This window comes from Anomaloglossus baeobatrachus, chromosome 6, assembly GCF_048569485.1.
Source record: "Anomaloglossus baeobatrachus isolate aAnoBae1 chromosome 6, aAnoBae1.hap1, whole genome shotgun sequence".
In the NCBI taxonomy this organism is placed as follows: domain Eukaryota; kingdom Metazoa; phylum Chordata; class Amphibia; order Anura; family Aromobatidae; genus Anomaloglossus; species Anomaloglossus baeobatrachus.
The window spans coordinates 470,912,543-470,935,516 of record NC_134358.1 but is presented as its reverse complement, the minus strand read 5'-3'; the positions used below and the strand labels follow the sequence as shown (position 1 = coordinate 470,935,516).

Sequence of the window (22,974 nt, the reverse complement as noted above, 5' to 3'; positions counted from 1 at the left end):
AATGTACACCAGCCCTTGATTGTGGTTCATTTCTGTCTCTGTCACACTGCTGCTGAAAGATGCACCAAATGTATTAAGAAGCGGATGCTTCTTAATGAATTAACTTAATGAAAAACCCTGATAAATATGGGATTGGCCAACTGCACACCAAATAGAACCCATTAGTACTGAAGGAAAGAAGTGTACAAAAAAAAGTTGGGATCACCAAATAATCTAAAAAAAAAAAAAGATGAAAGATGTATCTAATTTATTAAAAGGCGGATGCCTCTTAATTAATTTGGCGCCTCTTATTCTTGGACACCAGTCTTGATAAATCCTTTGCTTGGCTTCTCTAGCCAAGCAAAGGATGTCACATGCAATCATCCCTAGAAAACCTTGAAATGGTCACTGTCAATTCACCAATCTTTCCATAAATCAGTAATACAAGGGAACATAAACATCTTTGTATACATCTAACTACAGAAAATGATTCTATATGTTAAATGTGTTAGCTATTTCTCCTCCACCAGCCTCCTGAACGATCAATCACTATCAGGTTAGTCTGAGGAGAGGAAAGGAGGAAGCAGCTACAAGGAGAAATGAAGCAGAAAGACAGAGAAAGATCAGTGCTGCTGCTTTCTAGTAAATGTATCTTCTAAGTTTAAGTCAGTGTTAAATGCACAGCTACACTGCTCAGTACTGCTTTATAATGTTCATGATGTCTTAGGGGCACTTTGCACACTACGACATCGCAAGCCGATGCTGCGATGCCGTGCATGATAGTCCCCGCCCCCGTCACAGCAGCGATATCTTGTGATAGCTGCCGTAGCGAACATTATCGCTACAGCAGCTTCACATGCACTCACATGCCCTGCGACGTCGCTCTGGCCGGCGACCCGCCTCCTTATTAAGGGGGTGGGTCGTGCGGCGTCACACGGCAGGCGGCCAATAGAAGCGGAGGGGCAGAGATAAGCGGGACGTAAACATCCCGCCCACCTCCTTCCTTCCGCATAGCTGGAGTGAGCCGCAGGACCCAGGTAGGAGATGTTCCTCGCTCCTGCGGCTTCACACACAGTGATGTGTGCTGCCGCTGGAACAAGGAACAACATCGTAACATCGGTCCTTTCCAAATTATGGAAATGACCGACGCTACACCGATGATACGATTACGACCATTTTGCGCTTGTTAATCGTATCAAAAAGGCTTTACACACTACGATATCGACTGCGACGCTGGATGTGCGTCACTTTCAATTTGACCCCACCGACATCGCAGGTGCGTAGTGTGCAAAGTGCCCCTTAGTCTCTGCCCACTAGCTTAGAGTCAACTAACATTTAGATTAGGACTGCAAAGTTATAGAATGGCCAAATATAGTGGTATTCCTTATGTACACATACAAAAGCTAATTTTCAATAGTCACCTAATGTGATAGGTATTCTTTAGGCGTTTGGTTAGTTTGTCTTCCACTGGGGTAAGCTAGAAACAGGATATACCCAATGCAGTATGCTGCGTAGAAAACATGCTTTCAAGTATAAATATATACCATGTGCAATAAGGCATGGGCACTGCTACTTGTCGCAGACATGAGTCTGATGTCCAGTACTGACCAAAAGTTTGGACACACCTCATTCAAAGAGTTGTCTTTATTTTCAGGACTCTGAAAACTGTAGATTCACATTGAAGGCATCAAAACTATGAATTATCGAGAATGAAATACTTAACAAAAAAGTATGAAACAACTGAAAATATATGTCTTATATTCTAGGTTCTTCAAAGTAGCCACCTTTTGCTTTGATTACTACTTTGCACACACTTGGCATTCTCTTGATGAGCTTCAAGAGGTAGTCACCAGAAATGGTCTTCCAAACAGTCTTGAAGGAGTTCCCAGAGATGCTTAGCACTTGTTGGTCCTTTTGCCTTCACTCTGCGGTCCAGCTCACCCCAAACCATCTCGATTGGGTTCAGGTCTCATGACTGTGGAGACCAGGTAATCTGGTGTAGCACCCCATCACTCTCCTTCTTAGTGAAATAGCCCTTACACAGCCTGGAGGTGTGTTTGGGGTCTTTGTCCTGTTGAAAAATAAATGGATGGTCCAACTAAACGCAAACCGGATGGAATAGCATGCCGCTGCAAGATGCTGTGGTAGCCATGCTGGTTCAGTATGCCTTCAATTTTTATATAAATCCCCAACAGTGTCACCAGAAAATCACCCCCACACCATCACACCTCCTCCTCCATGCTTCACAGTGGGAACCAGCCATGTAGAGTCCATCCATTCACCTTTTCTACAAAGATACGGTGGCTGGATCCAAAGATCTCAAATTTGGACTCATCAGACCAAAGCACAGATTTCCACTGGTCTAATGTCCATTCCTTGTGTTCTTTAGCCCAAAAAAGTCTGTTCTGCTTGTTGCCTGTCCTTAGCAGTGGTTTCCTAGCAGCTATTTTACCATGAAGGCCTGCTGCACAAAGTCTCCTCTTAACAGTTGTTCTAGAGATGAGAAGGTGTGTCCAAACTTTTGGTCTGTAATGTATATTATATGACAGTGTTGGATGGGCACTATAGCGAACACTGATAAAGTTCACTACTTGTGACTAGCACTATTGTCTTAAAGCATTTAGTTGGACTAACCCTTGGGTTCTGGAGTGGTTATTTCTGTTGAGTATCAATGCTGTGCATAATTAGTTTCCCCAGAATGGAGGCTACAAGGCACTAAGACTGAGACAGTACGTTGTCCCAGACTTGTAGCTACAAATAATTATGGAGTTGACCTCGTCATGCAAAGGTTGGGCTAATGTGTGATTTGTGAAGGAGACATTATTTCTCTTTAAGGGGATGTCTGATATTTGGCAGCTCCCTAAACAATGAGTTGTGGCTGCTCCCGATGTTGGAATTCCTGAGGATCAGCTGTGATTGTTGGGGGTAGCCTCCATGGCCTCTTCATTTTTTAAAAAGTTTTTAATGCACAACATCTATCAAATGAGAAATCTTGTGATACATTGCTGTTCTAAAGCCCGCTTTACACGCTTCAATATATCTCACAATCCGTCGTTGGGGTCAAGTTGTAAGTGACGCACATCCGGCATCGTTTGTGAGGTATCTGCGTGTGACATCTACGTGCGATCAGGATTGAACGCAAGACCGATCGCAAACACATCGTATCTTTGTCTAGAATTGAGCGTTTTGTTGCACGAACCTAGTCAATTGTAACGTGTGACATCCCTCATACGATTTTGGTGTCTGATGCTATGTGCGCAGGTGTGCGCTCTGCACCGCAGCTTAAAAAAGGTCCGCTTCAGAGCGCAGCTGAAAAGCTGCGTTCTGAAGCGCCTCACAATGTCTGTCATTCACTAATCTCTGTCAGTCGGTCACTATCTCTGTCCCTCACTCTCTGTCCATGTCAGTCTATCCCCCTCTCTCATATACTCACCGATCCCCGATCCCCGGCGCTGTACGGCATTCAAACTGCTCCGGCGGCTTTTACTGTTTTGAAAAAGTCGGCCGCCCATTAAACAATCTCGTATTCCCTGCTATCCCCGCCCACCGGCGCCTATGATTGGTTACAGTGAGACACGCCCCCACGCTGAGTGACAGGTGTTACACTGCACCCAATCACAGCAGCCGGTGGGCGTGTCTATACTGTGTAGTGAAATAAATAATTAAATAATTAAAAAAAACGGCATGCGGTCCCCCCCAGTTTTAAAACCAGCCAGATAAAGCCATACGGCTGAAGGCTGGTATTCTCAGGATGGGGAGCTCCACGTTATGGGGAGCCCCCCAGCCTAACAATATCAGCCAGCAGCCGCCCAGAATTGCCGCATACATTATATGCGACAGTTCTGGGACTGTACCCGGCTCTTCCCGATTTGCCCTGGTGCGTTGGCAAATCGGGGTAATAAGGAGTTATTGGCAGCCCATAGCTGCCAATAAGTCCTAGATTAATCATGTCAGGGGTCTATGAGACACCTTCCATGATTAATCTGTAAATTACAGTAAATAAACACACACACCCAAAAAAATCCTTTATTAGAAATAAAAACACAAACATATATCCTGGTTAACCACTTTAATCAGCCCAAAAAAGCCCTCCATGTCCGGCGTAATCCAGGATGCTCCAGCGTCGCTTCCAGCGCAGCTGCATGGAGGTGACCGGAGCTGCAGAATACACCGCCGCTCCTGTCACCTCCACGCAGCTAATGAAGGCAATAGCGCGATCAGCTGAGCTGTCACTGAGGTTACCCGCTGTCACTGGATCCAGCGGTGGCCGCGGGTAACCTCAGTGACTGCTCAGCTGATCGCGCTACTCACCTCAGTTGCTGCGTGGAGGTGAGAGGAGTGGCGGTGAGTAGCGCGATCAGCTGAGCAGTCACTGAGGTTACCCGCGGCCACCGCTGCATCCACCGCTGGATCCAGTGACAGCGGGTAACCTCAGTGACAGCTCAGCCGATCGCGCGGCTGTCTTCATTAGCTGCGTGGAGGTGACAGGAGCGGATGTGTCTTATGCTGCTCCGGTCACCTCCATGCAGCTGCGCTGGAAGCGACGCTGGAGCATCCTGGATTACGCCGGACATGGAGTGCTTTTTTGGGCTGATTAAAGTGGTTAACCAGGGTATATGTTTGTGTTTTTTATTTCTAATAAAGGATTTTTTCGGGTGTGTGTGTTTATTTACTGTAATTTACAGATTAATCATGGAAGGTGTCTCATAGACGCCTGACATGATTAATCTAGGACTTATTGGCAGCTATGGGCTGCCATTAACTCCTTATTACCCCTATTTGCCAACGCACCAGGGCAAATCGGGAAGAGCCGGGTACAGTCCCAGAACTGTCGCATATAATGTATGCGGCAATTCTGGGCGGCTGTTGGCTGATATTGTTAGGCTGGGGGGCTCCCCATAACGTGGAGCTCCCCATCCTGAGAATACCAGCCTTCAGCCGTATGGCTTTATCTGGCTGGTTTTAAAATTGGGGGGGACCGCACGCCGTTTTTTTTAATTATTTAATTATTTATTTCACTACACAGTATAGACACGCCCACCGGCTGCTGTGATTGGGTGCAGTGTGACACCTGTCACTCAGCGTGGGGGCGTGTCTCACTGTAACCAATCATAGGCGCCGGTGGGCGGGGAAAGCAGGGAATACGAGATTGTTTAATGGGCAGCCGGCTTTTTCAAAACAGTAAAAGCCGCCGGAGCAGTGTGAATGCCGTGCAGCGCCGGGGATCGGTGAGTATATGAGAGAGGGCTGCTAAACTCAGGAGTTTAGCGGTCACCGGTGAGTCTTCACTGGTGACCGCTAATCAGGACGCGACACAGACAGAGCCGCAGCATGACAATGAAGTCGGGTGAGGTTCACCCGAGTTCATTCTGACAGTGCGGCTCTTTCTGTGTCTGCTGTCATCTGCCATTCAGCTCTGCTACATGGCTGTCTGTGTCTGCTGTTAGCGGCCATGTAGCAGAGCTGAATGGCAGATGACATAGTAAAAACGCATCCCTACACATTACACACGCTTGGCAAGTCAATAAATAAAAAAAAAAAAAAAAAGGTGCCCAATGCATACGTCACAGAACACATGATCTAAAGGATCGCACATAAAATTGATCAATTTAACATAGACTACTAACGCACGTGTGACAGCAAATGAACGACCTACGTGCAATCTCATAAGATCCCGTATGCAACCTGGGCGTGTCACATCGCAAATGCGATTGTACAACTAATTGCAACGTGTAAAGCAGGCTTAAGTCTTTCAGAGGCGCTCTTTTAAGAGGCCCTGCATTCTAGTTAATAGAGGGGTCCCCAAGCTTCAAACCCTTCTATGACATCCATATACCCTTGTAGTATAGGAGATGTGCTGTTAAGACAATTCCCGAAAATAATTAGCAATAACTGATTACTATGTATCTTATATTTGAAACTGATCAAGTAAGCAAAAAAACCAGATCCTTTACAAAAGCAAGAAAAATGGATGGCTGAATAGCCATCCGTTAAAAGATCCATTTTCCATAGAATTCCATGTTAAAAAAACAGATCCTGCAAAAATCTATTTTTTTTCAAAACAGACAAGAAAATTGTGTTTGCACAACTTTTTTTTGCCAATGAATCTCTGCAGGATCCATTACAACATCTGATTACTCGACATGTGAGCTCAGCCTTAGAGGGATTTTCCAGAGAAAACCATAAAATAATTGATACACCGCCTCTATAACCCCCTGGAGGTTTGTGTTTCAACATTTACCCATTGTCCAGTGGTCTGTCTTTCTTGATCCCTTTTCTATACACTAGAAAAGGTTGGAAATGTCTGCTCAGCCAAAATATGGCTAAGGATCGTCGCCAATGTGGCTAGAGATTGGCTCAGTAAGTGTTAACTTACGTCCAGTTCCAGCGTCTCAAGATCAATGAGAGAATAAGGAGCAGGGGTGCTCCTTGTATGAAATCAGTGGGCTAAATCTAAAAAATAGACACCCAAGGGAGCAGCTCAACTGGTGAGGCTGTACAAATTGCAAGCACAACACTGAATGGAGCTTGATGAATAGTAGGACACGGTTACTACTGGTCCACCTGCTGAATCTGACCAAGTCAAGACTTGAGGAAAAAGGAAAAAAATGGAAAATGCGGTGTTTTCGCGTGCTACGGAGTCCGGAGGAAAGTTCCCTTGTTTCCAATCTCCTGGTTACCCCGTTACCTCTGGACCCAGCAGTGCCTGCACCCACTGCATTTCCTTTATTCCTCAGGTGTGTCAAGATCAGAACACGGTAAGTGTCGGAAAGGGAGCTGTGAGAGATCAGTCAGTGTCTATTACTTCATTTTTTTAATTTATACTTAGCAATCTGAGCCCTTTAAACATATTTTTTGTGATGAGCGAGCACTGCCATTCTCAGGTGCTCGGTACTCATAATGAGCAGTAATACTCTTGCATTAGCTCGACTCGTATACAGAGTAAAATGGAAGTCAAAGGGAAACTCATGCATTTTTCTGGAAGATCTTCAGGAAAAAAGCTTGAGTTTCCCATTTACTTTCGTTACACTCGGTAGACGAGTCGAGCCCGTCCGAGCGTCCTACTACCCGTTACTACCAAGCACCCGAGCATGTCAGTGCTCGCTCATCACTACATATTTTGTATTCCCTGGGAAACCCCTTTAAGCCAAGAGACTTTGTGGTCCTGCAAATCTTTAAGAGATGAGAATGTCCAGTGTTAATCTAGAGGTGGAAGAAATTTCCCCATCACCTTTAAAATTTCACATAAAACAAATTACAGAGCTGCAGCCTTTACATACTGAGTATTCATTAGCACAGGTTCCTTTGCCATTTTCTTTGGGTTAGAGAAGTAAAGTGCCTGGATATTTATCTAGGGTTCGGAGTTTGTTTTCTTTTAATAAAAGTCCAGCTATTGTGTCGGCTTAAAATATTATGCATTAAAATGGAAATGTATTATTTAGCAGTCACCTTCAAATGAGACACTACTTGAGCTGAACCAGATTTCAGCCGTAGCTCTCGGGTATTAACTAATTAAACTTTCAGAAGTCATTTCAAGCTGGGCTTTCCCCAAAATAAACTGAACCGAGTAGAAAGCATTAAGTTTAATAGGCACACTACCAGTATCTTGTGTACCTATCCTAACCACTTACCATATGGCTTTGTGCGTTGTGTATAAATCAATGCAGGGCTGGAAATAGTTTGCGCAGCATCATTTTCTGAACATGTGCCGTGATATAAATTATTTATATTGTACAAAAAAAAATGGATAAAAAAACCCATGTCTGTACCTTACAATTGCCAGCTCTGGCCGTAGGGAGTGGGAATAAGGCCTAATTCACACATCAGTATTTATCAGTTTCTCATCAGTATTTGCCAAAACCAGGAGCATCTCCAAAACACAGGACAGGTGTCAATCTTTCAATTATAGTTTTCATCTGTGAGTTTCACACCTGGCTTTGGCATCTAAATACTGATGAAACACTGCTGCAAAAATACTGACATGTGAATGAGGTCTAAAGACCGCTTTACACGCTGCGACATCGGTACCGATATCGCTAGCAAGCGTACCCGCCCCCGTCGGTTGTGCGACACGGGCAAATCGCTGCCCGTGGCGCACAACATCGCTTACACCCGTCACACATACTTACCTGCCTAGCGACGTCGCTGTGACTGGCGAACCACCTCCTTTCTAAGGGGGCAGTTCGTTCGGCGTCATAGCTACGTCACTAAGTGGCCGCCCAATATCAGAGGAGGGGCGGAGATGAGCAGGCTAAACATCCCACCCAGCTCCTTTCTTCCTCATTGCCGGTGGAAGCAGGTAAGGAGATGTTCCTCGCTCCTGCGGTGTCACACATAGCGGTGTGTGCTGCCGCAGGAATGACAAACAACCTCGCTACTCACGTGTCAACAATTTTTGGTGTTGGAGCGATCGTTTTAGGTCGCTCAGAGGTGTTACATGCAGCGATGTAGCTAACGGCGCCAGATGTGCGTCACAAACACCGTGACCCCGACGATATATTGTTAGCGATGTCGCAGCGTGTAAAGCACCCTTAAGATGGTAGAGTCAGCCTAAAGGCTGCTTTACACCAGAAGATCTATCGTGCGATAGATCGTCGGGGTCACGGTTTTTGTGTGACACCTCCTAGCGACGCAGTATCGCTCACAAATCGTGAGTCGTGTACTGGTCGCTAGGTTTCATAATATCGTTTAATTTAATTGTTCATCGTTCCCGGGGTAGCACACGCCGCTCCGTGTGACACCCCGGGAACGATGAACATCGCTTACCTGCGACCCGCGGCTCTCGCCGGCTATATGGAAGGAAGGAGGTGGGCGGGATGTTTACATCCCGCTCATCTCCGCCCCTCCGCTTCTATTGGCCGGCGGCCGTGTGACGTCGCTGTGACGCCGAACGTCCCTCCCACTCCAGGAAGTGGACGTTCGCCACCCACAGCGAGGTCGGTCGGGAGGTAAGTACGTGTGACGGGGGTTACCGACTTTGTGCGCCACGGGCAGCAATTTGCCCATGACGCAAAAAGGACGGGGGCGGGTACGATCGATTGTGAAATTGCACAATCGGTCGTACCGTGTAAAGCAGCCTTAAGGCCGGAGTCACACTTGCGAGTAACTCAAGCGAGTCTCACATCGCATCACTCGGCACCGCCTGCTGCTCTCCAGACAGGAACGGGTCTGCTACATATATTTTTTAAGAGCTGCAGGCCGTGCCAGGTGATGTGATGCGATTTACGAGTCACTCACAAGTGTGACTCAGGCCTAAGATTCTGTATAGCCCACCTTCTGTGATGACATATAGTCCCACGTTACTTCTGCAGTCTAAAACTGGTTGGAAAATTGCAGCAGATCTGCACTATTATATTTTGTATGTGTGTGTTTTACTCTGGAATTTTTGAAGTTTCACAGATATGCCTATAACAAAAAGTAAAAAAAATCCCACTGTTGCACCAGGCTGTAATATATATAGACTATATATATATATATATATATATATATATATATATATATATATATATATAAATATTTATACAATACAGACCAAAAGTTTGGGCACACCTTCTCATTTAAAGAGTTTTCTTTATTTTCATGACTCTGAAAATTGTAGATTCACATTGAAGGCATCAAAACTATGAATTAAAACATGTGGAATGAAATATTTAAAAAAGTGTGAAACAACTGAAAATATGTCTTATATTCTAGGTTCTTCAAAGTAGCCCCTTTTTGCTTTCATTACTACTTTGCACACTCTTGGCATTCTCTTGGTGAGCTTCAAGAGGTAGTCACCGGAAATGGTTTTCCAACAGTCTTGAAGGAGTTCCAAGAGAGGCTTAGCACTTGTTGGCCCTTTTGCCTTCACTCTGCGGTCCAGCTCTCCCCAAACAATCTCGAATGGGTTCAGGTCTGGTGACTGTGGAGACCAGGTCATCTGGCGTAGCACCCCATCACTCTCATTCTTAGTCAAATAGCCCTTACACAGCCTGGAGGTGTGTTTGGGGTCATTGTCCTGTTGAAAAATAAATGATGGTCCAACTAAACGCAAACAGGATGGAATAGCACGCCGCTGCAAGATGCTGTGGTAGGCATGCTGGTTCTGTATGCCTTCAATTTTGAATAAATCCCAAACAGTGTCACCAGCAAAGCACCCCCACACCTTCACACCTCCTCCTCCATGCTTCATGGTGGGAACCAGCCATGTAGAGTCCATCCGTTAACCTTTTCTACAAAGACACGGTGGTTGGATCCAAAGATCTCAAATTTGGACTCATCAGACCAAAGCACAGATTTCCACTGGTCTAATGTCCATTCCTTGTATTCTTTAGCCCAAACAAGTCTCTTCTGCTTGTTGCCTGTCCTTAGCAGTGGTTTCCTAGCAGCTATTTTACCATGAACGCCTGCTGCTCAAAGTCTCCTCTTAACAGTTGTTCTAGAGGTGTGTCTGCTGCTTGAACTCTGTGTGGCACTGACCTGGTGTCTAATCTGAGCTGCTGTTAACCTGCGATTTCTGAGGCTGGTGACTCGGATAAACTTATCCTCCGCAGCAGAGGTGACTCTTGGTCTTCCTTTCCTGGGGAGGTCCTCATGTGAGCCAGTCTCTTTGTAGCTGAAGCGTTTGATGGATTTTGCCACTGCCCTTGGGGACACTTTCAAAGTTTTCCCAATTTTTCGGACTGACTGACCTTCATTTCTTAAAGTAATAATGGCCACTTGTTTTTCTTTAGTTAGCTGCTTTTTTCTTGCCATAATACAAATTCTAGACAAAAAAGACTGACTGCACTCCTCAACCTGACGTGTGAACAGGTGCATAACTGAACATGACATAAAATACAAAAAGACAGTTTGCACTCTGATAATGCTATAGTATGGAAACCATGAATGTGTGAACATAGACCTGCATTACTGCTAAGGAAAATCTGAGAAAAATGAGAAAAATTTTGTCTATATGAAGAGGGTCATACCTTCTGACCGTGCACCCTTCCCCCAGTTGCCACTGGTAGTCTTTTTCCAGGGAGAAAAGTAAGTTACTTTTCTCCCTGGAAAAAGACTACCGGTCGAAACGTGCGTAGAAGGTTTCCAGACAGGGCGGTCACCTGCCTAGGTAATGTTACTTTATACTTATTGTTGTTAATTATTAGCCATGCTATGGTAATTCTTTTGTCTCATTCATTAAGTGTAGTTGCCTGTGTCCAACTTGATTGTCATAATGGGGTTAATCTTTGTATCCTCTATTTTGATGCTTTTGCTCAGGAGGAGCCCCGTTCATACACTATGTGATGGATGCATTGACATTTGGCACACTTTTTTATTGTGTGAACTATTCACTGCATGGTTCCTTTTTTAAGTATTGATTATGTATGCAATATTTTATGCCTGAGGTTAGTAGCTGCCCGTTGTTTCCCGCTGTTATCATGCCACCATATTTGTATTATTAATTACGTTTTTTTGACAATAAAAATTGTATTTTTTGAATGTTGGTTTACGCAATTTTTCCATATGATTTCTTGATGATTTGCGCTGACAATTAGGTCAAATGATTAATTTTTGCCTTATTTGACCTATTTCTTCTAGATAATTTTTGATCTTTTTTTCTAAATACAGTGGAACCTTGGTTAACGAGAACAATCCGTTCTGGGAGTGTGCTTGTTAACCAAGTTACTCATTCAGCAAAGCAAGATTTCCCATAGGAAATCATTGCAATGCAGACAATTCGTTCCACAACTTGTTAAATGTCCCAACCTGGTGCCCTATTGTGCCATTCCACACACATACAAACACACACAAACACGCACAAACACACACAAACAAATACAGATTATGCTCACCTTACCTTCCGTTCCCTCGTCGGTCTCCTGGAATTTGCAGTTTGCCCGTATAAGACGTGTATCAGGTAAACAAGGCGACCGATGCCGGAACGTCTGCACTCAGCTCGCTGACGTCAAAGGCAGGAGCCGCTTGCCTCTGATTGGCCAGCGCGCTGCCTTTGAGTAGCGCCTGACAGGGGAAGTTCCTCCCTCGTCTCGATGGTTACCGGATACACATCCTGTGGAGGGAGGACCTTCCCCTGTCAGCCGCTACTCAAAGGCAGCGCGCTGGCCAATCAATCAGAGGCAAGCGGCTCCTGCCTTTGACGTCAGCGCGCTTGGAGTTGAAGGTCCGGCATCGGTCGCCTTGGTTACCCGATACATGCAAGTTCCAGGAAGCCGGCGAGGAAACGGAAGGTAAGGTGAGCATAATATGTGTGTGTGCGTGCGCGTGTTTGTGCGTGCTTGTGTGTGTTTGTGTGGACTGCAAGAGCAGGTTAGAGCGTGGTGGATGTACGGAACCGGAAGTGTGTGCGTTGACTATTTTGCTCGAACAGCAAGGCTTTCTCGTAAACCGAGTTACAAATATACAGAAAGCTTTGCTCGTTAGGCGAAATACTCGCTAACTAGGTTACTCGTTAAGCAAGGTTCCACTGTAATGTGATTAACTTTGGTGGATCTTTCCTGTGGTCATCCACTTCTAGGATTGTCAGTTGTTCCAACACCTTATTTTTCTTTCTTTATTATATGTTACACTTAACTCTGAGAACAGTTGAAGTCCATAGCTGCCTCTTTTTGGCTTTTGCCTGATGTCACTCTCAGAATAAGCTTCCTGACATCTGGTGATAAATTTGGCTTTGTCTTTGCCATGTTTTATCCGGAAAACACACAAGCAAAAAGAAAAAGATTATAAAAACTGAGACAAAATTAGACTACCCATGACAAAATATGTAAAAATGAGGAAAACCAACACATAAAGGGATAAAATAATGTCAACACAATTTTCATCCTTAGAGCTGACAGCCATTTGTTTCCAATTTACTAAGATACAAAAGTAATCACACTTTAAAAGAAAAAATACAAAACTTTTGGTCGCTACTGTGTATATATAAAATATATATAGGTTTGTTTTTTACAAAATTTTCTTAAGACTTTAACAAGTTATAATGATTTTTGCCACGAATAAAAAAAAAAATACAGTAGCAAATACACAAAGTGAGAACCCAAGAAGTGGGCATAAGTGAACAGCTGCAAAAAGAATATATTTTTTACTGCTAATAAGTCGTTTCTATTCAATATTTGACCTGGTTGACACATTGCCGCATTGGTGCAGATTTTCAGCTCCAATTTCTAAACTGAAATCCACAGTGTTTCTGCATCTAAAATCCGTACAAATAATTTCCACACTTATTTATGCGCTTTTATGTGTATTTTTTGTTATGGAAATGCAATGAAAAATGCTACAAAACAATGCTAGGCAAACAGTTTAACCTGCAGATTTAGAGACCTTGTTGGAATAAAGGGATAAAATTTATACCCAAAAAAGTCCTGTTTCCGCAGCTTAAATTGACATGAGAAGCCAATTTTGGTGCATGTGGATGAAATGCTGTTAAAGTGTGATCAACTCTCCAACTATTGTAGAAATGCTACAGATTTTGCTTGAGGAAAAACCTTACATAAAATCTGCCAAATACGCAACGTTTTAACCTCTCAGACTGTGAAATTCAAAATAATAATTCAGTTAATTGGATGTTGAAAATCCAGGTTATTTAGATGCTACAGTTAAGGTCACACATGTACACGAGTATTTGGTGAGTACCAAAAGCCAGGAGAGGAATAATCAGACTAAAAGTATAATAAAATCATGGGCACCACATCTACATTTTTTACCCACTCCTGGCTTTCGCAACAAATATTGGAGGTAAAAAACTCACCAAATACTCAAGGTGTGAACGTGGCCTCAAACTATGTCATTATGCGTATACATCCTGGTCACATAGCAATCTAGATTGGCCACACGTGGACTATCTTACATCATATGTGTCCTCCTTTTTTCCTTCTTATACATACATATACAGTCCCTGACAGAAGTGCTGTCGCTTATCCATGTTATATAAATAAAAGATTATAACCTGACTTTAAATTCATCCATTGGTTTCATCAATTACTCTTTTGAAAGCTGAAACCCTCCCAAATTTGGTTTAGGTTATGAGAATAAAGTTGCTGCAAAGCTGAAATATTGATCATTTAATGAACACAGAAAGGCCAGATTTTGGCAAGACAAAGGTTTTGTTGCCTTGTCATATAATGCACCCAATCCTAGTTTACATCCTCACCTGTGCTCACTAAATGATCGGTGGTTAATTAGTTGGTGTGCATAAAAAGAAACCCAGCACCCCAAACCTTTAGTTGAACTGCAAGTTGACCTCTGACAAAATGCCAAAAATCCAGCCTGCAACCAAAGCCTTGGTTATCAAGAGGCTGAAGAAGAGATCCAGTGCAGAGGTGGCTGGCACCTTTAATGTGTCTCAGCGTCAAGTACAAAGCATTAAAAAACGATTTGAAGAGACTGGAATTGTTTTTGACAAGCCCAGGTCCGGCAGACCCCGAAAGACAACTGCTCAGAAGGAATGTTTGTTGGTTAGAAAATCCAAAGCCAACCCCTCTTCCACTGCAGCAGTGCTCCAACAGGCCTGGTCACCTCAAGTTCCTGTGTCAACTAGAACAGTTTGTAGGATTCTGTCTCGAAATGGCCTCCATGGTCGAATCAGTGGCCAAAAGCCAGCACTAAACAAAAGGCAATTAAAAAACCGTGCGGCATTTGCCAAATCCCACAGCCTGCTAAACAGATGGACGCTGGGAAAGTGGCAGAAGGTGGATTTCTCTGATGAATCGTCAGTTGAATTACACCACAGATGCCGCAAATACTGCAGGAAACCTACTGGAGCCCGTATGGAGCCATAAAACAATTAAGTTTGGTGGTGGAAAGATCATGGTCTGGGGTTACATTTAGTATGGGGGTGTGCAAAACATTTGCAAGGTGGAAGGCTATATCAATAGCCTAAAATATCAAGAAATATTAGCTACCTCTTACATTCCCAATCATAAAAGGGGTCAAATTCTGCAGCAGGATGGTGCTCCATTTCATACATCCATCTCTACAACAAAGTTCCTCCTGGGAAAGCAGATCAAGGTGCTCAAGGACTGGCCAGCCCAGTCACCAGACATGAACATCATTGAGCATGTATTGGGTAGGATGAAAGAGAAAGCTTGGAAGACAAAACCAAATAATCTAGATGAACTCTGGGAGGCATGTAAGACTGCATTCTTTGCAATTCCTGATGACTTTATCAATAAATTGTATGAATCATTGTTGAACCGCATGGATGCAGTCCTTCAAGCTCATGGAAGTCACACAAAATATTAAATATGGCTCTAATAGCACCACAACTTCATTCACCAATGTTATGCAACATACAGTATCTTTGTATAAGACGTTAACTATTTGTTTGAATTTCACATTACTTTCTGTGGGCGACAAAACTTTTGTCTTGCCAAAATCTGACCTTTCTGTGTTCATTAAATGATCAATATTTCAGCTTTGAAGCAACTTTATTTTCATAACCTAAACCAAATTTGGGAGGGTTTCAGCTTTCAAAAGAGTAATTTATAAAACCAATGGATGAATTTAAAGTCAGGTTATAAGCTTTTATTTATATAACATGGATAAGCGACAGAACTTCTGTCAGGGACTGTACACCCCATGACTCTCATGACGAAAGATTAAGAGCACGACATGACAGGGGAGACCATTACTGTGTGGTCTTCTTGAGCTGATCATACTGGTCATTCTACGCTGACTGGTGCGGCACTTTGTAACATTCTCCTCTTTGTTCGTACTATCCTCTTTTTGATCTTTACAACTCAGATGTAAAAAAGAAAATAAGTGTTTTATCAAGTTCAAAAAAGTTACATTTTGGTGAGCCTAATCTCTGATAAAAGGATTGAAAATAAGTCAAATACGTAAATCTTTCTGCCACAGAAAACATTTCCCTTTTCCCTGACCTAGCAGCGATTTGTGCACATCTTGTTTAAATTTATCATCTGAAGTTCGTCTTTTGCTTTTTGCAGAGAAAGCTCACATAGCACAATGTAGTGATCTTAGTGCATGAATAGAAACATATGATCACTGCAGACAGCGCAAGCATAAAATGGGAAGGAGCAGAAATTATTATCTGATGAGAGATGTGTGGCTTTGATCCATCAGGCTCTGTCTCATGTCAGAGAAATCTGAACCAGCTCCTTAAGAGTCTAAAACTTCCTCCGATTCACTGATCTCTTCTCAAAAAATGGTTTCCTTGGTCACACTAATGAAAACATGCAACACATGATGCTGCTACAAACTGTGAGCTGAAATTTCCATTTTTAGGATTTTGGTGGAGGACACGAAAAGAGCAAGTGTACATAAATGTCAAAAGAGACCTTTGTGGTCAAAAGAACAGAACGTGGGAAGTTGATTCCATGAAGACATCTCAAGTATCAGAGCATTACCTGCTAAAGTGTGCTATAGATGTTCTTCTAAATGTGTCTGGATCATAGTCTGTATAAAATGGCTGTACAACTTAATATTTTATGATTAGTATTCATTGATGGATCCCACTACATCTGAAATTTGAGAATGTCATGAAGGATATATTGTTGGAAAAACCTTGGCAGGGAGGTTCATCAAAACATCTTGACAAACTAACCACAGATCTTCTGTAGATGTGATGTAGGCTAGCACACATTTTTCTCACTTTGTATAATCCCAGAAAGACTCTATGATGGCTCTATGCGCGGTCGTGTCATCACTTCCAGGAATTCTTGCTCTTATTTATGCTGAAGATAGATTGGAATAACTTTGGCTTGTTGAAGTAATTCTCACTTCGATAAAAAGTTTCTGGGATTCATCCTACGGTGCCGGTGAGAGTTAAAGAAATACACAAGCCTGTGACTTCCAAAGCTCTCCAAATGATTTTAATGTCCATAATCTTTTTATAGTTTTCAAAAGTATAGGCATACCATACATAAATGTAGGCATGTCTTGCATGATAGCAAATAGCAGAATACATAACTGCATAACAAGTAAAGACACTCCCAGCATCCATCCACCTTAGCCAAACCCCCACCCAAGCAGTTCTTTGTCCATAGAGTGGACTCTCATCCCAATATAAACAGGTTTTGGCAGATTTGAACATTTTAACTCCTTCCTTACTTTAACAGGATCTATGTTTAGCATAATTCACCTGCTGTAGAATAGATTTGAAGTCAATCAGACAACCTTCCTAATATTATTATTTGATGGATAATTATCTGCCAAAGAAATGTAGCACAGCATTTTGATCCCTTCATGACATGGCGATCTTCTGTTTGTTTTGTGTTTTCATTTTTCCTTTTTCCTCTCCTTCTTCCAAGAGCCATAACGTTTTATTTTTCCGTCTACATACCAGTATGAGGGCTTATGTTTTTGTTGAACTTTTTAATAACATCATTCATCCTATAACATAGTGTACTGGAAAACGGGAAGAAAATTCCAAAAGCATTGAAACTGCAAAAAAAAGTACAGTTCTACAATTGTTTTTTTTTTTTTATTATTATTTACGGTGCTCATTATACTGTAACACTGACCAGGCAGTATGATTCTCCAGATCAGTATGATTACGTAGATATCAAACATGTATATATTTTTTTTTATTTAAGTGGTGAATTTTTTTTTTGTAAACTTGTAAAAAAAAACAAAAAAAAAACAAAAAAACACGTTTTACTTTTGTAACCATTTTTCGAAACCCATTAACCTTTTCATTTTTCAGGATATGGAGCTTGTGTGAGGGCTTATTTTTTGTGCCATTAGCCGATGTTTTTACTGATACATTTTTGGGATAGATGCGATGTTTTGATCGCCTCTTACTGCATGATATTGCAATTTTGTGGCTACCAACAAAACATAATTCTGGAATTTTGATCCTTTTTCTCGTTACGCTGTTTACCGATCGGGTTTATTTATTTTTATTTTGATTGATTGGACTTTTATGAATTCAATGATATCATAGATATATATATATATATACACACACACACACACACACACAATATATACAGTATATATATATATGTATCTATTTTATTTCATTTTTAAGCGTTTTATTTTTAATGGCACAAAAGGGGGGTGATTTAAACTTTTGTGTTTATTATATTTTTTACCATATTTCTTAAAAAATTTTTTTTCACTTTTTACTATATTTAATAGTCTCCTTAAGGGACTTGAAGCTGTGATTGTCTGATCGCTTGTGGTATACATAGCAGTGCACCAGCAGTGCTATGTATTTTTAAAATCCCAATCTCCTAGGAACGCCAGCTATAGGTCGGCTTTCCAGGAGATTCATAATAACAGGCACAGCTGTTAAGGGTACATGATGGCTGATAAAACTACAGAAGTGGAAAAAGCCAGCAACCATCTTGGAAAAAGTCTGAAGCTTTATTGTGAAAAATCCATAAAAAACATACAGTGGATAAAAAGCTTAGAGTGTAGACACGCTGAGCTTTTTATCCACTGTATGTTTTTTATGGATTTTTCACAATAAAGCTTCAGAGTTTTTCCAAGATGGTTGCTGGCTTTTTCCACTTCTCTTGTTAATTGCTATTACACCAGGATCAGGCCTGATGTGCCTGGCACCATCCACCATTTGGGATACACCTATCTACCCTAACCTACTGTATCCTCACCTATCCCTTGTAGACTGTGAGCCCTCGCGGTCAGGGACCTCTATCCTCCTGTACCTGTCTGTGCCTTGTATTGTTTATGATTATTGTACTTGTCCCTATTATTTATACCCCTTTCACATGTAAAGCGCCATGGAATTGATGGCGCTATAATAATAAATAATAATAATACATATAGGTCTAGGTGAGCTGTGATTACATTATTCTTTTTGCTGATAAAATTAGCCATCATCTTCTATAAAAGATGCAGGCTCAGCATGCGAGCCCGCATCAAAGGCAGGGACACGACATATGACGTACATGTAGATGATACGTCGTGGAGGGGTGAAAGACATATCATGCTTACTTTGCTTTGAAACTGCAATATGCCAGCGGTATTATTAGCTGAGAACTGAGTAACTAGAGGGACACAGCTACACTTATCTACTGTTTCTTGAAATCTGCCCAAAAGTGGTCTTTATACCTTTAACATGGAAACAAGACCAACGATGCACGAAAACATAGGAAACAAAATGGCAGCAGGTGCTCTGCACTGTAAAGTCAAAATGTAAACTATTTGGCTGTAACAGAAGGATGTTTGTTTGCTGAAGGGATGGAGAAATGTCTGGAGGCAACCATGAAGCACAGTGGAGGTTCCTTGCAAGTTTGGGGATGCATTTCAGCAAATGATGTTAGTTCTCTAAGATGTTTGGAACAACTTCCCTGCTAAGTTTCTTCAAAAACTGTAGCTTTTTTTTTTTTTTTTTTTAAACTAAAACTGCTTTGGCCAGATGTTACAGGCTGAATACAGCTGAGGAAAAACTAAAAGATCAGCCTTGATTCATTGAATAACATGGGTCCAAGTGCGGTGGGATTTGTTCTCGCATTGCACTTGTCCGTATTATAAGCAAGTGTGAGCGAACCCTAACAGTATGTATATTAGACACTGTTAGGACTCGGAATGCAACGGTGCTTGCCAAAGTTTCTCCCTGGCTTGAAAACCCTTCTTGAGGAGCAAGTGACTCATATACTGTTCGGGCATATGGGACCCTTCCTGATCTTCCAAATGTCAACTCAGCTGAAAATTAAGGTTGTTTTCTTCTTGCACAAACTATTGTCTTGCTTCATCAGAAAGAGGCAGCTATAAAGCACAATGACTTTATGTTATATGTTACTAAAAATGAATATATTTAGAAGAAAAGCAGCAAATCTGTTTGTAGGGATCGTAAATCTGGCTACACGGCTCTACATTGCGGCTCAGCCCTCCTCAGCTGCATGGTACAGTTCCAGAATCAGTCACCACCTTATTAGCTATTTGTTGGAGGCAGCACGCTGGTGCCAGATCGGTTCTCCTGGACACATCATTGCCGGTGGTGCTGATTTCACGACACATCTTTAGTTGCAGCGTTAACGTATATTTATACCAACATATATCAAATATATATATATATATAATCAGCTTCAATACAGACAGACGTACCTATTGATGTAACTCAATGCAACATATGTTGGCTGCTGAAGTTCCTGCTTCTCCAAGATGCGAGGATCTGTGTCTGTAATACAAGCAGTGAGCAATTCTGTTAGATCCCACATAAAACAAATAATATACAATAAGCTAAGTCCTGAAGTATTAAACAGCTATATTTATAGGCTATGTGCCCACGCTGCGGAAAATGCACGGATTTTGCCGCGAATTTCTCGCGGAAAAGCCGCGGATTTTCCAGAAATCTGCAGCACAGCTACTCCCCAGCCATTTCTATGGCATTTGGGAAATGCTGTGCCCACGCTGCGGATTTTTCCGCAGCGGAAATCGTGCGGATTTCCGTGCGGAAAAATCTGCAGCATGTCAATTATTGTTGTGGATTTTCATGCGGATTTTGCCTATTCAATTGAATTAAAAAAAAAAAAAATAATCGCAAAATCCGCAACAAAATCCGCGTCAAATCCGCATCAGATCCGCACGTATGAAAAGGTGCGGATTCCGGGGGAAAGCTGCGGATTTTGATGCAGAAAAATCCGCAGATACTTAGTCCCGTGGGCACATAGCCTTTGAATCTGCAGAAACTGACCTCATTGCATTTCTAGTACCTGGTTTTTGAATATCAGTATTGGTACTTTATTTCAATTTTAGTTTGGAACGGACAAGCTATTGGCCAATGCAAAGTGATATAATCTAAAAGAAACTCCAGCACCTATAATGCTGGAAAGTCGGACTGTCACTCAGGGCAGAGGGGAGGGATTGGTGAGCTTTCAATGCCAAGACGTGTAAATAATGGGGCCACTTACGAGGCACTTCTCTGCTCAAGGAAGTAAAAATGTTTCCTTCTCAAACTTATTGATACTAAAGGATACACCCAGAGGTTTGTTTAAACAGTTTTCAGCTGTACTTTTAAAAGAGTTTGGTTTAGGACCAAGACTTCACCTGAACCCAAATGGAAGTTACTAATTAGGCAGTTTGGGTCCCGCATACAGCCATCCATAAAGAGAACACTTCCAGGGAGGGGTAGGCAGGATTTTTCCACATTTTTTTGGTGCACACTACATTCGATCACCCTGTTTTTACTCCCAATGGAAGCCGATCAAGCACTGCAAGGGGCTCACACTGGGCTGAGCACCTCGCGTACCCGAGCACAGCGATACTCGCACGAGTGGTTTGCATACAGAAAGCACCCAAACGCTGAACCCGAACTTTGTTTTTTTTTGTAAAATCTGTGCTCGGTAAGGAAAGAACAGAAACAATGAATTAAGAGGGATAAGAAAAGAAAGAAAGGAAAGAAAGAAAGGAAAGAAAGAAAGAAAGGAAAGAAAGGAAAGAAAGGAAAGAAAGAAAGAAAGGAAAGAAATAAAGAAAGAAAGGAAAGAAAGGAAAGAAAGAAAGGAAAGAAATAAAGAAAGGAAATAAAGAAAAAAGAATAAGAAAGGAAAGAAAGAAAGGAAAGAAAGAAAAAAAGGAAAGAAAGAAAGGAAAGAAAGAAAGGAAAAAGAAAAAGAAAGGAAAGAAAGAAAGGAAAGAAAGAAAGGAAAGAAAGAAAAAAGGAAAGAAAGAAATAAAGAAAGAAAGGAAAGAAAGAAAGAAAGGAAAGAAAGAAAGAAAGGAAAGAAAGATAGAAAGAAAGAAAGATAGAAAGAAAGATAGAAAGAAAGAAAGGAAAGAAAGAAAGAAAGAAAAAAAGAAAGAAATAAGGAAAGAAAGAAAGGAAAGAAAAGAAGGAAAGTTAGGAAAGAAATGAAAGAAAGAAAGGAGCGAAAAAAACTGTAAAGTTAGCTGCCAGAGGGTGAAGGAGATTGATTTGATCCACAACAGTCTGCACCTGCAACACTGATTGGTGGAAGCATCAAAGAGTTAATATAACATGTAATGTTATAGCTTGGACTCGGACACAAATACCACTTTAAAATGTGAATACTTATTATGATAATGATCTTTTAATAACCTGTTTTGGAAAATATTAATAGAAATTGCCCTACAGTACATACATAAACCAAATAGCAGCATTTTTTCACAACATTTTCTACTTTTCACAGATCTGCATTCTTTTTTTTTTTTTTTTAAACCAACCTATCAATCGATATAACAATAGGACAGGATGAAACCCCAAACCTCACCGACGTTTTTACTTCCCTCCAGCAAAGTTTCCGACTTAGTTTAATTTATTATTACTCTATGTGACATATTATAGAAATATGCTATTAATTCACCATTAGGATTCTGATTAAATATGACTGCTCATTCCGCCATATATTTTCCCTTTGTCTTTGCGCGGGGAATGGAGGGAGATATATATCAGGGCATGGAAATAAGCTGGCGTGCAGAATGCACTGCGGCACTCACAAATTCTGTTACTGTGTGATTTGTGCTTTCTGACAGTTGCAAATAACGTTCATTCAGCATTTTATCAAACTCTACCTTGCATCACTGTGTCGAAAACCTTCTGCCTCTAAATTCAGCAACCTAGAAAAAACATGTCATCTGAATCATACATATTCCTGCGAAGTTCAGCCTGTTTTATTATGTTGCCAACCATGCTCCATAGGATATATATTACTGGCTGAAATTGACTGTCAAAGTGTATCTGTTCCCTGCCACAGGCTCGGAAAGACTTAACCCTTTGGTCGCTTTGGGCTTTTAATACCCCGGTCAAGATCCCGATTGTAGACTTCAGCAATGCCTTACCTCACCGCAATTAATGGTAACGTTTATGGCAGGGAACCAATAAAATATTTATGTCTATTGAACAAGCGCAGTTTCTCCAGCTTCTTAAAGTAAAATTGATTTTTGCTTAAAAAGTTTGTTAATGTGAATTAGTTGACCTAAACTAAAATGCTGGGGACTTTCCAAGTCTGTTTTTTTTTTTGCTTTTTCAGACCAGCATTATTATTACTCTTGACAATTATTCTAAAACCTTATAAAATTGAACTCTGAAATTAGGATGAGATACAGAATATTATTATCTAAACAAAAAAT

General features: G+C 41.7%; 1 protein-coding gene across 1 annotated transcript in view; it reads right to left on the bottom strand.

Moving 5' to 3' along the window:
- JAZF1 (JAZF zinc finger 1) overlaps positions 1-22,974 on the bottom strand; it is a 438,407-nt gene that overhangs the window by 202,025 nt on the left and 213,408 nt on the right. Inside the window, exon 2 of the mRNA XM_075316682.1 lies at positions 19,990-20,062. Within this exon, the coding sequence (XP_075172797.1) occupies positions 19,990-20,062 (73 nt within the window). The remainder of the gene's footprint in view (positions 1-19,989; positions 20,063-22,974) is intronic.